Here is a 14,944-nt window from a genome sequence, read left to right on the forward strand (position 1 = left end):
TAAAGTAGCTTGGTATCATCAAGACCCAGTCAAACTCAAAAATCTAATTTAATCTCGATAAATTAGAATATCCTTAAAAATGAGAAATATATTAGCAATAGTTTGATCATATGGATGCTTACATTATGGATGCTTACATATGGATGATTCCAGAATTGCACCGACCATGGTAACAGCATGTTGGGAGTTCTGATTTGTTCTGTTTGTAGACTTTTGTTCATAATATTTTTGTTTGGAGAATTTTTCACCCTGGTTTTGGATGCTGTGTAGTGGGAATTAACGTTTTTTTTCTTACAGATATGATGTGTAACCTTGGAAACAAGGTATTGTTTTTACAACTAGGTGCAGCTGATTAGTATGTCATCATAATCAACCAATATTATACTACGTGGGTTTTTTTGTTTCTAAAAAAAAAAAACTTCCACAAGCAATAATTTTAAAGCAGAATGTTTCACTTTTTCTGCTATGGGGTATTGAACAGCACGATTTAAGAGAAAAAGAAAAAAACAACATGGAAGAAAATAAAGTGCTGTGATTCAAAACATTTTCAGTTAAAAAATTTGAATCGATAAGAGTACAAATAGTTTAATCATCATTTATTAGTTTTCATTTAAAACATAATGAAAAATTATAGACTTACATTTTTTTTGCATTCCAACAGAATAACATTCATGCTTGGTAATTTATTCCAGAAACATGCAGAAAGGATTACAAAGAATTACAAAACAACAGATTCGTTTGAACATCCGAGGGGGAAAAAAAAAGTCTTACTAAATGCTGCGCTTAAGTTTGGACAGACAGTCCAGACAGTGTTTGGCTTGTGCAAAGCCTCTGTATCTTGTTCTCTTGCAGAAATCTACAAAAAATGATTATGTGGGCTGTACTGAGCTGCTGAAATGGTGCTTTTCACATTACAGCTATAAGGCAGGCACCTTGCAGATGCATCGTTTTTTTAATAGAGTTGACAGTCACATAAGAAGGTGATGCTACAAATACAACCACAGAAAACTCCTCGCAAGGTCATTAATGTCAGTCTGTAGGCCACATTGTTGTGGTGATTTGAATTCACTGAACAGTAAACAAAAGAGAAGCTACTGGTTTCTGATGACAATCCACTGACACCAAAACTGTCCACTTCATGTACAAACCATGTTTAAGTTTGTCTTTTGACATCATTTAGTCACATTGAGAATATAAAAGAAGAGTGCAAGGAAAACCCTTAGATAAGGCCCAGGTGATCTTTGCTTCAAAGCTTTCATTGCCTGTCAAATTAAGAGCTAAAACATCAAAAAAAAAGGGGGGGGGAAAAAGTATTTCTCAATGGTTTTAGGAGATTTATACTGCAAAATCAAAAAATGCTACCAAGTATTTTTGGTCTAGATTCAAGTGTTAATATCTAAGTTAACACTTAAAATAAGAAAAAACTAACATACAAGTAACTTTTCAGCAAGAAGCAGTAGTTTGTTTTAAATCAGTGATTCCTAAATATTGACTAAAACGTACTAGTTTCACTAGCAGTTTATTTCACTAATAAGCTGCTAGTCATTTTATAAGTGAAATAATATGCCAGGGAAACCTGTAGTTAAAAAAAAACTATATTAATGAATTATTTACTCAAAACAAACTACTATATCTTGCTGAAAAGCTACTTATAAGTTAGTTTTGTCCCATTTCAAGAGTACTGAGATATTTTCACTACATACTAGGCCAAAAAATACAAGGTACATTTTTTTGCAGTTAGTCTACAAAAAAGCTATAATTTTACAATCGGCACCTGCCTCACACTTTAGAGTGAGGGTTTGTATCTGCCTGAAAGTTATAAAATAGACTTGTCTTGCTAGTATTTAATAATTTCTGCTGTAACGGTTTTTCACAGGTTGGATTTTTCTGATGCGCTGTGGTGCAAATTAAGCAAAAAGCATCAAGTTTATAATTCAAACATGACAGTAAGCACTGAGAAATGTGAAGCAGGAACATTTTTCAAAATTACATAAAGAAATATTTCTTATAGAATGTAGATATGTAACCTTGTTAGTGCATGTTAACGTCAAACCCAGACTGATGAGAATATGCTTTTCTAGAAAACTGCAAAAAACAAAACATAATAAAAGACAAAATACAGAGTTTCTGCTTTTATGACAGAACTAGAGGCTCCGGTTTTGGCCGGATCCTTGGCAGAACCTCTCAGAACATTTGGTCAAATCTCAGTCCGCCGTTCATTCCCAGGCCCCGAGTGTTTCGCTTTGGGTCGGTTACTGGTATCCTGATCTGCCAAGGTCATACAATCAGTCAACTGCCGGTCAGCTGGCTGAATAAAACCTACACTCTGCTCATTTATTTGTAATAAAGAAAAACATCTATTTGGAAATATTTCCAGTTGTGAAAAGCACAAACACTGATTATGTAGAAACTAAAGCAGCATCAACATCACCCTTATGCTACTTCGCTGCAAACTGGACGTCTGTAATGCAGCCGACTGCAGGCTTGCTACTCGAGCAGATTGTCCGACTAATCGGCTAAAACACAGAATGACAAAAAAAGTACAGAATACTGTACTGTAATAATGTATATGCAATCATTTTTTTAGCAGTAAATAAAAAAATATACAGTGTTGTTTTCAGCTTTGATGTGATATCTTTCTTATTCTCTTCTTTTTTGAAAAGAGAACAGCCAAGACATGAACTGATCACTTCATTTGACAAAAGACAAAGAGAAATATAAACAAATGCATAATAAGTCAAGCATGCAACACTTCCTTTCAACAAACCAAAACGCGCTGAGAGACCTCTCTGTTGCTACAGAGTGTTTGATGCATGGTCAGTCTTAGTGTTAAAATCACAGTTTCACTGAGAGCATGTGCGACCATAAACTGTGCTCTGGTGGTAAACAGACAGGCTGTGACTCAGTAACTAATCTGGAAGGACACATGCAGCTCGCGATGCTGCAAAAACACAAACAGTCTGGAGACGAACCCACAAGACACTGAGTGGAAAAGCAGGACGAAGGTGGAAGCTACCAGACGAAAGCTTGACTTTCTTCAGAAGGCAGCTTTAAAAGGCGGGACTATGAGTTTAGTTTGAGGATGAAAAACAAAATACTACAGGTGTTTTTAAATTAATTCAAAAAAGCAAATCTAGTTAAAGTCCAGTATTTGAAGAAATCAGGGAAAGATAAGAAATATAATCCAATCAGAAGGCATGTGCATAAAGTGAGGCAGGAAAATAAGAAAGGTGTAAAAACAGAGGTAAAAGATGCATGCCATGCTTTGAAGAAGTGTGTTTTGTTGCTTTTTAAGGAGGTCCCAAGTTTGATTTTCTTTCTCCTCGTTTATTTCTGATCCAGGATTTCCCGTTTGACCTCTGCTACATAATGGTGGTCTTTCCCATGAGCCACCTCCATGATGGCCAACGCCTGAGGAGAAATAAAGAGATTATTGACACACAGACTTCTCAGAACAGACACTCAGAAGGCATCCAGTCAATACATTGATTTTATGGATTAATCAAATTTTAATTTTTTTAGGATTAAATCTTTGGTAAATCTGGATTTTTTTTCCACCAATAAACTCCTTGGGTTTCCATAGTTTAGAGCCGCCATCTAGTTTGACAAGCATTTTTTACAGTTTATATTTATGTGGACTTTGAATTCAGGTCAAGTCTACAGCAGAATAACAGGGCCGGGCTACAATCTCTTAATTTCTTAATTATGAGAATAAAGTCATAGTACAATAATGCAGTCCTAGTAAAACAAGAAGTTGTACGACAATAAAGTCAAAAATAGTCCAAAGTTCTTGAGAAAAGTTTTAAAAGGGATAATGGAGGATCATTATTATGACAATTTGCTGAAGGCTGAATCTTGGAAAGAGGAGGAGCTTCTTAAAGAGACAGAGGCCTAATTTAAAGGCGTTTAATTGTAAAGTATAATTTTTTTTAAAGTTATGTTTGATATAAACATTTTTATAATAACTACGTGCCAGGAAAATACATAATGCCTCCTTTAAGTGATTTTTTAAAGCTTGAAACATTTGCTCAGCACCAACATCAGCTACACTGGGCTTGACGTCAGTGTTTTGAATAGAATGGTACAGGGAGTGTTTAAAAATAAAAAACATGAGCACAAATATCTTTAATTTGGTTTCATCAGACACAACATTGCAAATCAAAGTTTCTCTACAATCTGTTTTTAGAGAGAAGATGTTTCCTGCTGGCAACTCTGCCAAAGAAGCCATATTTTCAGCTTCTAAAATAAACGTACAAACTTTAAAATTTAATACCTTGTTGTAAAAAATACACGAATAAAGACAAAAATTACCTTTTTCAAAGCTTTGACACCTTGGGATTTCTTTTCAAGCCCCAAGTAGAGACGGCCCAGCTTCAGGTACATGGACGCCACATTCAGAGAGTAGGTCGGGTAGTGAACACTGCGGAGAAAACGGCAATGCACCAACCCAAGAAGAGGATAATCATGGAGTTACTGAGACAAACGGTTTTGTTTTGATGTTTCAATAATTAAAAACACAGCTGCCTTCAATAGTAACAAAAGGAAACTCTGGGTTTAAAAACCACAGAGGTCAGGCGGGTTGAACATGAATAACAAGAGAACATTTAATATAAAGCAGCAAGTGGTTTCTGAATGGCAAGCAACAAACGTGCTGGAGTTCCGCTTCAGTTGCTAGGTGACGGGCTGGGCCTGACTGGGGTTGCTAGGTAACGGTGCAGTGGAAATTCCAGACATCAAAAAAAAAAACCATCAACTTATTGCCTTGTTGGACGGTTTTTATAAAGCAGGTTTTATTGTATTTAGAAACAGTTGGGACCCAAATGGAAGGATAAAAATGTGAATTTTTATATATATATTTTAACATAAATAAAAGGAAATGGTGGGTTTTAAATCACAGAAGTCAGATGAGTTGAGCATGGAAAAAAAAGAGCTCATTTAATATAACTGCTGAGGTAAATAGTTTCATTAAGACTAACTGGAATACAAGTGTTACTTGAGTCAAAAACCAACTCTGCTCTCAAACGTCTCTTCAAACCTCTGAATGGACCTTCTGGTTTAGGACGCATCACATCTGCTCACCTGTACGGCTGAACGATTTTCTCCCCGTAGCTCATGGCGCCGTCCCAGTCCTGCATGTAGAGACACACGCCCATGGCCTGATACATCATGTGCAGCATGTAGACGTTGGTGTCTGCAAAAATAGCTCCCATCTTCTCCAGGCTGAGCTCACACATCTCCAGCAGCTCGCTGGGATGTGCAACAGAGTCAAGGAGTAACGGCAAACAGCAGGAGGCAGAAAGAGACGAGACAGGAAAGCATCATAGGGAACGCTCTAATGAGAACAGGATATTTTTGTAGTGCTTGGCTCTTCTGAACTCTTCAATGACATTTTTGGCATAATGGACCATAGACTGGATTTCCTTTGGTTCTGGTGGAGAGCTCAGCTTCCTGACTTCCGTTTTTGCTTTATCCTGCACAACGAGAAAAGCAGTAAATAGTCGTAAAGCTTCCAGACGGAAACTATAACACAGAAAACACTGGTATGCATGTATTTTTGTGTTGCTTTTAATAGTAGTAACATACAATGCCTTACAAAAGCATCTACTTTACCTTTTATGCAACTTAAATGTGAGAGATTTCATGCGATGAGCAAACCAATTAATTTGGTAACACTTTATTTGAAGGAATTTTCATAAGACTCATAAACAAGACATGACACCTGTCATAAACATTAATGCTTATGACTCGTGTCACAAAGTGTCATTCTGTAAATAATGACACTTTTAATGGAAAGTTGCCTCTTAATAGACTTTTAGTGTAAGTTTTAATGCAACTTTGCATAAAAGTGTCACTATTTTCGTTGAATGGTGACTGTTTTTCTGTTCATCCTTAAAATTAGTCTACAGATTAACTAGTGTTTATATTTTCATTTCTGATTAAAATTATTTTCATTAGCTTGACGCTTTAGTTAGCTTTATCTCTCAGTTTGCTATATTTTTGACAGAGTGCTACACAGAAGCTGCTTTTCCTTATAAGGCTGGTAAACCAACTCAGCGGGTTGAACCACCAGGAAGGAGGGAAATTTGGTTAATACTTTAGTTTAATTTGACTATTTTTTTTAGTGTTTCTTTGTTTGGTAGTTAGTTCAGTTCTAATAATATTTCTTTAATTTAATTTAATAAAATTATTTAGTATAGTCCTGACCAGTATTTGCTTGTTAGTTAAGCTTTTGTGTGTTTATTTAATTACTCTTGTGTTGCCTGCAGTGGTCTGATCAGCCTCTATTTAAGTTCCCCTCATGTTTTGTTTGCGAGGTCAGTTTGTGCTCCAGCTGCAGTTTGTTGTGTTGACCTCTGCTTTGGGCTCAAATCATCATTTTAGCACCATTTTTTGACCATTTTGTAATAAATTAAGAATATTTTTGGAAACCATTTGGTCTGTGTAGATGCCTCACTTTTTCCAAATAATGCTACGTTAACATTTTTAATGTACTTTTAATGCAATTTTGCATTAAAGTGTCATTATTTACCAAATGACACTTCATGACAACATTCATGAACAATAACATCTGTCCTTCATGTTCGTGACAGATGTTATATCATTTATTTTCTTTTTTTAGTTATCTGTTTTGACTGTTTATAAATGCCCTAATAACAGCTGTACTACTAATTTCGTTTTACAGTTTACTGTACAGTAACGATAAATCAAACCCAATCAATCTATCAAAATATCATTTATAACATGATATGTCAAGCTTACTCACACCCCTTAACTACGCTGTCCTATCCTCATTTTGCTTTGGATAAAAAGAGTTTGAGAACTTCAGCGGCGATCTCTCATACCTTAGACCTGGTGGTGCACTCTGTGCACTGACACATGAAGAAGTAGGACTCTAATAGCCTCTCTCTCCGGTCCTCTGTTGGATATAGCAGGTCTATGTAACTGTCAAAGATCTGCAAACATGAAATCAATAAAGGATAAAGAGGATGACATTTTTATTTACATTTTGGCAAAAACAGAAGCTTTGTCTTTTACCTCTTCCCCTGGGTTTATCTCTTGAACGGCTCTGACCTCCGCCACTGTGCCTTTATAGGTCACGATAACATTTGGACTACAGCTGTGGTTCATCAGCGCTACACTGCAAGGAGAAGGCATAATTTAAATTAATCACATCTAAAAAGGAGATAAAGATGGGAAAATACCTGCATAACAGAGGAGAAGGTTATGTGTAGGGCTGGAACAATTAATTGGATTAATCATCACTAATCATGATTTATTGGAGTATAAAGACTCAAAAAAGGCAAACTGCTGAAAGAACAACACACTGAAAGCAATGATTTAGCCAAAACTCTACAAAAAATGTAAACATTTTGCATTTAAGATGAAAATATGTTCAACCCAGGACTTCTCAAGGTGCAGTTTTAGCTTCACCTGGTTCAAATTCTGTAAATAAAAACCAAAAGTGTCTTTTGCTGTCCAATTCTTAATTGGTTAACCCAAAAAATAATCAACAGGTCTGTCCTACACTGTCTTGATTTTAAGTCAAGAAGAAAAGCCTGAGCTTTTCCCATGTTGATGTTAAAAGTATAAATGCTAAGTTAGTCTTTTATGTGATAAAATGTTTATTTTGTGATTTATAAAGAGAGCTGAATGACTGGTTTATTTACATTGTTAAGTACTTTTAATAGTGTATAAAAATATTTAGGTGGTTAAATAAATTTTTTTTTTTTTTTTTTAAATCGGCAAAATGTGGCAGTTTCTTTACCCAATTAATTGTCAGAATAATCAATACAATAATCAATTACAAAAACAATAATTAGTTGCAGCCCTGGTTATACAGAGAGTATTTAATTGAGAGTTTTTTGTGATGATTTGCAAAGTATTTACTCAGGAAAAACAGCTGATCCTAGATGGGAGAGCTCTTCGTCCTCTATGGTGAAACCATTACAGTTGACCTGCAAACAGAAAAAAAAAAACAATAAAGAAACCAGAGTTCAGGTATATGATGACAAAGCAAGCATCGCAGACTAAAGTGCTGTGAAACGTCCGATAGGGTGGAGGACATCTTGCAGCGGAGATTAAATGTAGCCTTGAGATAAGAGGCTAAAGAGGTTGTTTCCATTAGTGCAGTGTGAAAGCAAAGAGGCCGCGGCTCTGCCAGACGGATCAAATTAAAGAGATAAGAGCTGCAGACCGGATCCAGTCGGCCAGCGATGAATAGCCTACAGCAACCAACATGAGCTCTACTCCTGCTGCTGACCAATATAAATAGAAACACTTCCATTTCCCATTTGTTCGCCATTTTATTTGCTAAAGCTGGAGGAGCAGAGTTCAGATATAATTTGAATGGCAACATCCGACACTAAAAAAACTAACTTTGTCAAGTTACAATCACAAACTCTGGAAAACACAAATGAGCAAATAGTGTAAGCACTTTTTAGTAAATACTCTTATAAATGTGTTATTAACTGTATTCAGACCCTTAACTATGATGCCACAAAATAAAAACATTTAAAACTCTTTTAGCAACATTTGTCTGGAGCCACAAAAGCAACATGACCCATTAAAAACAAAGAGCTCATCGATTTTTAAAATGCCATTTTTGTTTGGTTTATGGTTCAATTAAAGAACCGCATTTATTAAAATATTTATGCACCATTATTGTTATTGTGTTGTAGAGATTCTAAACCGTAATTACATCAAGAAAAATCCAGAAAGCTTTTTCATTACTATTTTTATTTAGAAACATTGCAAGAAGCATTTTTTTTTTATTATTTCTATGGATTAAGAGTTGCAGATCACAATTAGTAAAAAGTGTCCTCATGTGTGTAATATCATCTGAGCATAAATCCAGCTGCTGCATAAGAAACTTACTAGAGCAGGGGTTTCATAACCTTTCCTTTACATAGCTGCACCATATTTTATTTAGGTATTTCAGGGTAAAGGTGGCGATTTAGATGCACTTCATTTCGGTAAAATATGATAAAGTTTGTGGAATGTGAAAAAGTTGATTGGTACAAATCCTTCTGCAAAGTACAACACTTAGTATATTCAAATATTTATTTTAGAGTCAATACCGATGCCGTTTAAGCCCTATAAAGGAATGGCCGGTGTAACTCAGTGACCAAAATGAACCATCAGCTTCATTTAGTTTATTTTGTTAATGTTTCTGATCAAAACGTTCTCAGATTTTACCTGTGCAAAGAGCTCAGTGAGAGCCTGGTCGTCAGGGAGGTCACTGATGTGTTTGGAGTAGAAATGGTGCAGAGCCGCAATGTCAGCCTGGTTTAACTCCTCCTTCTCACTGTCCATCTTATCCAGATCTGTACGAGGCAAAAAACAGGAAATCAATGAGAGACAGCACATGGAGGTAAAGAGTATTGAACATCGCAACAGAACATTACAGTATATAAAGAAGAAGAGACTAGAGAAGTGATTTTAGACAGAAGTTTCAAACACTCTTCATTGTGAAACCATACTGATTAGAAACAGTTAATCTATAATTAATGGCTTATTAAATTAAAATGCGTTTCAATTGAGCAACTACCAGTGTCGCAGTTTGGTCGCCATCCAGAAGAGGGCGCCACCGGTTAGCCAATACGGGAATAAAAAATGGCGGTTAAGACGAAACGGCAAAGAGTAACGGTCGAAACAGAGTCCGGCGTGGGGCGCAAAATTCACTTTATGTGGTTCTGTTTTGACATCTACCGTAGTCTACAATCTCCTTAAGTTTCACGTTAACATCGATCATCCAGCCGAACGTCATGACGCAACAATTATTCATGTGTTACGAAGGCGATAACGTAATGAGAGAAAAGCGGAGCACTAAGCATTTTAATATGAGGAAAACGATGCCAATAATCACGGTCGATTTTGAGTTAAAGCTCTTCATTTAGCGAAGTTTTAATATTCCTTTAAGAGCAACCATCGACAGTATTACTGTATGAACTCGCTCTGCTCATGCGTAGTTAAGCGTTTCACATATTTTATTATTTTCATCTTTTATATTTGGTATGCAGCAACCTGTGATGTTCCTGTTTAGCTATATTTTATAAATATGTTTAAGTTGAATCATGTGAGAAAAGCATAACTTTCTTTTTATTTAGTCAGTATTAAATACAGCTGATACAAAATAATGACCAAATTTAATGTTTTTACGTGTATTAGGCATGTTCTGAAAAATGTGTGCTTTTATATTGAGAAAGATGGTCGGCCATTTTGATACAGGAGATTTTTTTTTTTAAAAACGGCTAGTCGATCGATAAGATGAATCAACTTTAGATTAACTTTTTGTTGCATTTTTTGTATTGATGTTACTTTTATGTATCTATAGTTATTGTCATTTTGAACTATTGTTTATATTTTTTTGTTGTACTGCAGCCTTGCCCCTACTTCCTAGACAAATTTCTTCTATGGGGGACCAATAAATTATCTTATTAATAGATAACTTGCTTCCCCAGTATCGATGCATGTGCATCAGTATCAGGAACCGACACCAACATGAAGCAGTGCAGGCAGCAGCTGGTCATACGTTTGGCTTTGAGTTCAGAGAAAGAGTCATGAGTGTTAGCGCTGACGATCCTGTGGTGAAGCAGTGGTTTGTTTGCAAGTCTGTCCCAGTACGATCTCTGAGAAGGTGCCTCGCTGAAGAAAAAACAGTGGCAGCAGTTAATGGGAACACAGAAAGAGAATAAAATTACAGCACCCTGTAACTTGGGATTTAAGTCCCACAGCTCTGCAGTCATACTGAGTGAAAGAGACAGAATCAGGACTGGAGGCTACAGCGGAGAATATTAATAGATTCTGCTAAAACTACAGCGAGATCACACACAGATGAGCAAATTAACACACCGTGTAACTAAAAGTGCAGGAATATGTAACCAAACACTTGTGCTTTAATTCACAGGCTCGGATGATGACTCACGTGCTTCGAACTCTTTGAGCAGCAGCAGCCGTTCTGAGGGGGTCCGATCCGTCGTTACTCTCTAACAGAACAGTTCAGACACAGGAGGATAGTTTAATCACAGCACATAAATATGCAAAAGACATACAGAAAGCTTTAATCAGGACTCACATTTTAAGACATAAACTGGTTTTTCAGATAATTTATAACTGACAAAGCTTTGCTGAAAATTATAGATTGATCATAAGAGTTTCTATGAAGGGTTCACTTTCTGAGTTTAGGTTTGCACTTTGCAAAATAGTTCAAAAAAAACTATTTTAGAGCCATAACACGTAAAAAATATTTCAAGTATAAACCAATCTAAATCGGACAATTAACATTTAAAAAGAAGTCCACTAAATACAATATCCTCTTTTGTTATGGTTTCTATATGTATACTGGATTAAAATGGTTTAGATCATAGACTGCGATGCCTCATAAGCTTCACACCTGAAACATTCTCCTACATCTGGTGACTGTTACCTGCTTCATGATGATTCTGGCCACCAGTCTGACCGTCTCTGATGGACACCAGTTCTCCCCATATGCACACATGGCGACACACTCCAGCTTATGCATGGGCCAGTCGCCTCTCTGAGCAGAGAAGAAGCACAAAGGACTCCAATCATAAATAAGGAGACCAGTAAACGCACTTAACAGGGAAATAAATAAGCAACAAATAAAGAAAATAACTGATTTTGGTTTTATTATTTAATTTATTTGTGCGAATTAAAAAAAACCATTCTGTTTAATATCTAACCAACTAACATCATGCTGTTACTTATGGCAACTTTTAGCTAACAACATAACAAAAACTCATTAAATACACACTTTATTAACTATTTGTGGATAAGAACAAGATAACAAAATGGCTTCAGCAAAAACTTGCTAATAGTAATAATATTTCTTTAATTTAATGGAAGAAATAGTGACTTAATTCATCTGTAATCCAATATGGATTTTTTTTTTTTACATAGTTATGACTTTTTAAAAGCTCAAAATTGAGAGTAATTAAATTATAATCTACAAAGACCCTACAAAAATATTATTTTATGTAAAAATGGAAATCCTGTCTGGTGTTGGCATGATGTGAGGTCCAAAAACTATCCTCTGTCATCAAAGATGAAACTGTAAAAAGACTTTGGCTCCATTTATTTCCAGGAATAAATAAGCCTGCATGTAAAATAGCTTAAATCTGCAAGAGCCCCACACAATTTCAAAACAAATTTGAAAATCTCTCAGTTCCTCTGATTCATTTTGGAAAAGGGAAGAAGAAATCAAACATTTCCAAAAGAGGAAAAAAGGGAGAAAAGGCTGCTCTTACCTGACAGTCAACATTGCAGTAGTAGGCCTGCTTACATTTACCGCATTTAAAAAGATCTTCTCTCCTACAAAAGTAAAAAAATATGATTTCATGATTAGAGCTGAACGCATAGCTGGTGATCCAACTCTGAAATTCACTCCAAATACAAACTTTAACAAAATAATCTTACAGCAAGTAAAGTTAATAATCAACAGGTTCTAAACTAAGGATTGTAAAAAATAAATCACTTTGATTTGTTAAATCTGAATTTGATCATCCCAGATTAAACACAGGATTCTTATGTCAGCGTTTTTCAGCCATAATACTTTTTTCATCCTAAAAATAAAGTAAAATGCACAAGTGTCAATGCTAAACATCAAAACATCAACATGCACAGCATGAGGTGCAATTATTAACACTACTGTCCTGCAGAAGGAGGGTTCTGCATTCCAGCATGGAGATGATTGCATCTTCTGCCCATCATGGATGCATGTTGTGAGGAAAATCCACAAAGAAAGCTTTTTCTTAAAGTTTATCAAATCTAATAGTTCCTCGGTTTTTCATCAGATTCAAACCTACCTCCACTATCAAAAACCCTGGAGCACATAACTGTTTAGTTCGGTTGTCCAAATAAATTAAAATCAGAACATGTCAGCCTGTCACAATAACAAATTTTGCTGGACGATAAATTGACCCAGAATTTATTGCGATGAATGAAAATATTGTTGTTTTGAGACAATATTCAAGTACCTTAACGGTATTCATGTAGTAATGCAAGTACGCCCTCTCAAATATCAATAAACACGGGAACTGGAAGATATTTGACATATCACAAGTAAATAACCAAAACAACAAATAAAATGGATACTTAAGACTCTGTAAACAAAAATGTTCTTCAACAAACGGGCTAGTTGGGACCAAAGCACCAGACTGAAGCTTGTGGTCATCCAGTCTTTGGAGGAAAAAAATCAATCAATGCAAATGGAAATTATTGAGTTTGTTTTAATTCATTCTGAGATTAGTTGACTTACTAGACACAGTTATATAAGCTGGTCAGATCTAAAGAAAACCAAAAATTGGTTTAAAAAAAAAACAACCTAATCAGTGCAACTCTAATTAAAATTACAATAATATTGTGTGAAACTATGGAGAGCCCGATTATAACAAGACTATAGAAAGCCATGATCTGCTTACAAATTAAACTTATTTAATTTTAAGAAGGTTTCACATAATTAAATAGGACTGAAACGATTAATCGCCACGACACAATTTCTGAAATAATTGTAAACTAAGTGATCAATTTTGATGAATGTTATATTATTTTATTTTCAAACAGGAATTGAATTTTAGCTTATTTGAATCTTGTAATATATATATATATTATATAGCCGATTAATCGGTTAATCGTCAGAATATTTGATAGTTGCAGCCCTATAATTAAATATATGTGCTTGCATTAAACCGGGTCTTTAACCGAACCATGCGCCGTGGCCTTTTCCTGTCCTGAGACACATGGACAGCTATATTTAGCCCCATAACCTTTTGGTGGTGCAATGGCAGCCTGCGTGGGACACATGTAGCCAAGTGAAAAACTGCTGCTGCTTCCATTAAGCTAACTATTAAAAAATGCTACATGATGCACCAGATGTTGCGGTGAACAAGGTTGATTAAGTTTCTAAATTAATCTTCCTTTCTGTTTTAAAAACTGGTGTGGTTGCACATCACCACTAACCCCCTACTCTGTTGCCCGTGGCAGCCCAGGTAAGTAAATCTGCCTCTGCTACCTCCATGACTGCAGCAGGAACCAGGTGACCTGCCTCACTGACCCATTTATTGGCGGCTGCTGCAGCTTCCCACGAACTGAGCAGCTGAGTCAAGCTGACCTTTGAACCCGTCAGTGTTTAAAGGCGGAGGTTCGCGGAGCTGAGGAGCAGGCTTACCTGGTGAAGCAGTGCTCGCAGTGAGCCCCCCTCTCATTCACCGTCAGCACGTAGGAGTAGGCAGGACAGGCGAACACCAGCTCCCCCACCGCGAAGTGCCTCACCGCCCGGAGGCCTCGGCCTCGGTCCGGGCTCAGGAACCGCTCCGTCCCGTCTATGCCTTCGTTCTTCATGGTTTGCTCGGGTCGCTGTTCTCCTCAGAACCTACAGACATCCACAGTCTGCTGAGTCCGCTAATCCGCTTCTGTCTGAGCCGTTTTCTTCCTCTGCGATCCTCGGCAGGGAAGACTGCAGTCTGACATCGCTCCCTGCTGGACATGAGCCGGAACTGCACCGGGGCGCAGTACATAAACAGAACATGCGGATCCTTTCTGAATCTAAATGTATTTTATTGGTATTTAATGGAATAAATTAATGCAAAGTACATGAAGTAATCTTAAAGTGGAAGGAAAATAAGTATTTAACCTTTTACAAATAATATATATACAAATGTATATATTGCTCCCTTTTATAGGATCCCATTTCCCAATCCCATTTCTATCCTGGATCTTAATGTATTTTAAGATGCATGTAATATGGAATAAATGTATGTTAAATAATTTTAATGTGGACGGAAAATTATATAAGTATTATATATATATATATATATATATATATATATATATATATATATATATATATATATATTCACCACTGATGAAAAAAACAGCTCCAAAGTGTGTTAGTCCGTTTCCACTACTCTTGATTTTAAACAATCTC

General features: G+C 36.1%; 1 protein-coding gene across 1 annotated transcript; it reads right to left on the reverse strand.

The window, feature by feature from the left end:
* Positions 1–579: 579 nt before the first annotated feature.
* On the reverse strand, positions 580–14,468 carry smyd2a (SET and MYND domain containing 2a). The gene is made up of 12 exons (XM_032560956.1): positions 14,186–14,468; positions 12,267–12,330; positions 11,426–11,536; positions 10,925–10,985; positions 9,196–9,323; positions 7,888–7,955; positions 7,036–7,138; positions 6,843–6,953; positions 5,351–5,471; positions 5,080–5,254; positions 4,312–4,420; positions 580–3,411 (listed from the first exon to the last, which is right to left on the reverse strand). The coding sequence occupies exons 1-12, from the start codon at positions 14,356–14,358 to the stop codon at positions 3,328–3,330; spliced, it is 1,308 nt and encodes a 435-aa protein (XP_032416847.1). The 5' UTR covers positions 14,359–14,468; the 3' UTR covers positions 580–3,327.
* Positions 14,469–14,944: the final 476 nt, after the last annotated feature.

This window comes from Xiphophorus hellerii, chromosome 4 (genome assembly GCF_003331165.1).
Source record: "Xiphophorus hellerii strain 12219 chromosome 4, Xiphophorus_hellerii-4.1, whole genome shotgun sequence".
Classification (NCBI taxonomy): Eukaryota; Metazoa; Chordata; class Actinopteri; order Cyprinodontiformes; family Poeciliidae; genus Xiphophorus; species Xiphophorus hellerii.

Excerpts from the sequence above, each read along its gene's own strand:
- smyd2a (XM_032560956.1), bottom strand. The coding sequence starts at position 14,358 with ATGAAGAACGAAGGCATAGACGGGACGGAGCGGTTCCTGAGCCCGGAC. Across the intron at positions 9,324-10,924 it reads GCTCAAAGAGTTCGAAGCAC|ATCTGGATAAGATGGACAGT; the intron begins GTGAGTCATCAT and ends TGCCTCGTACAG. Across the intron at positions 7,956-9,195 it reads TCACTGAGCTCTTTGCACAG|GTCAACTGTAATGGTTTCAC; the intron begins GTAAAATCTGAG and ends TTCTGTTTGCAG.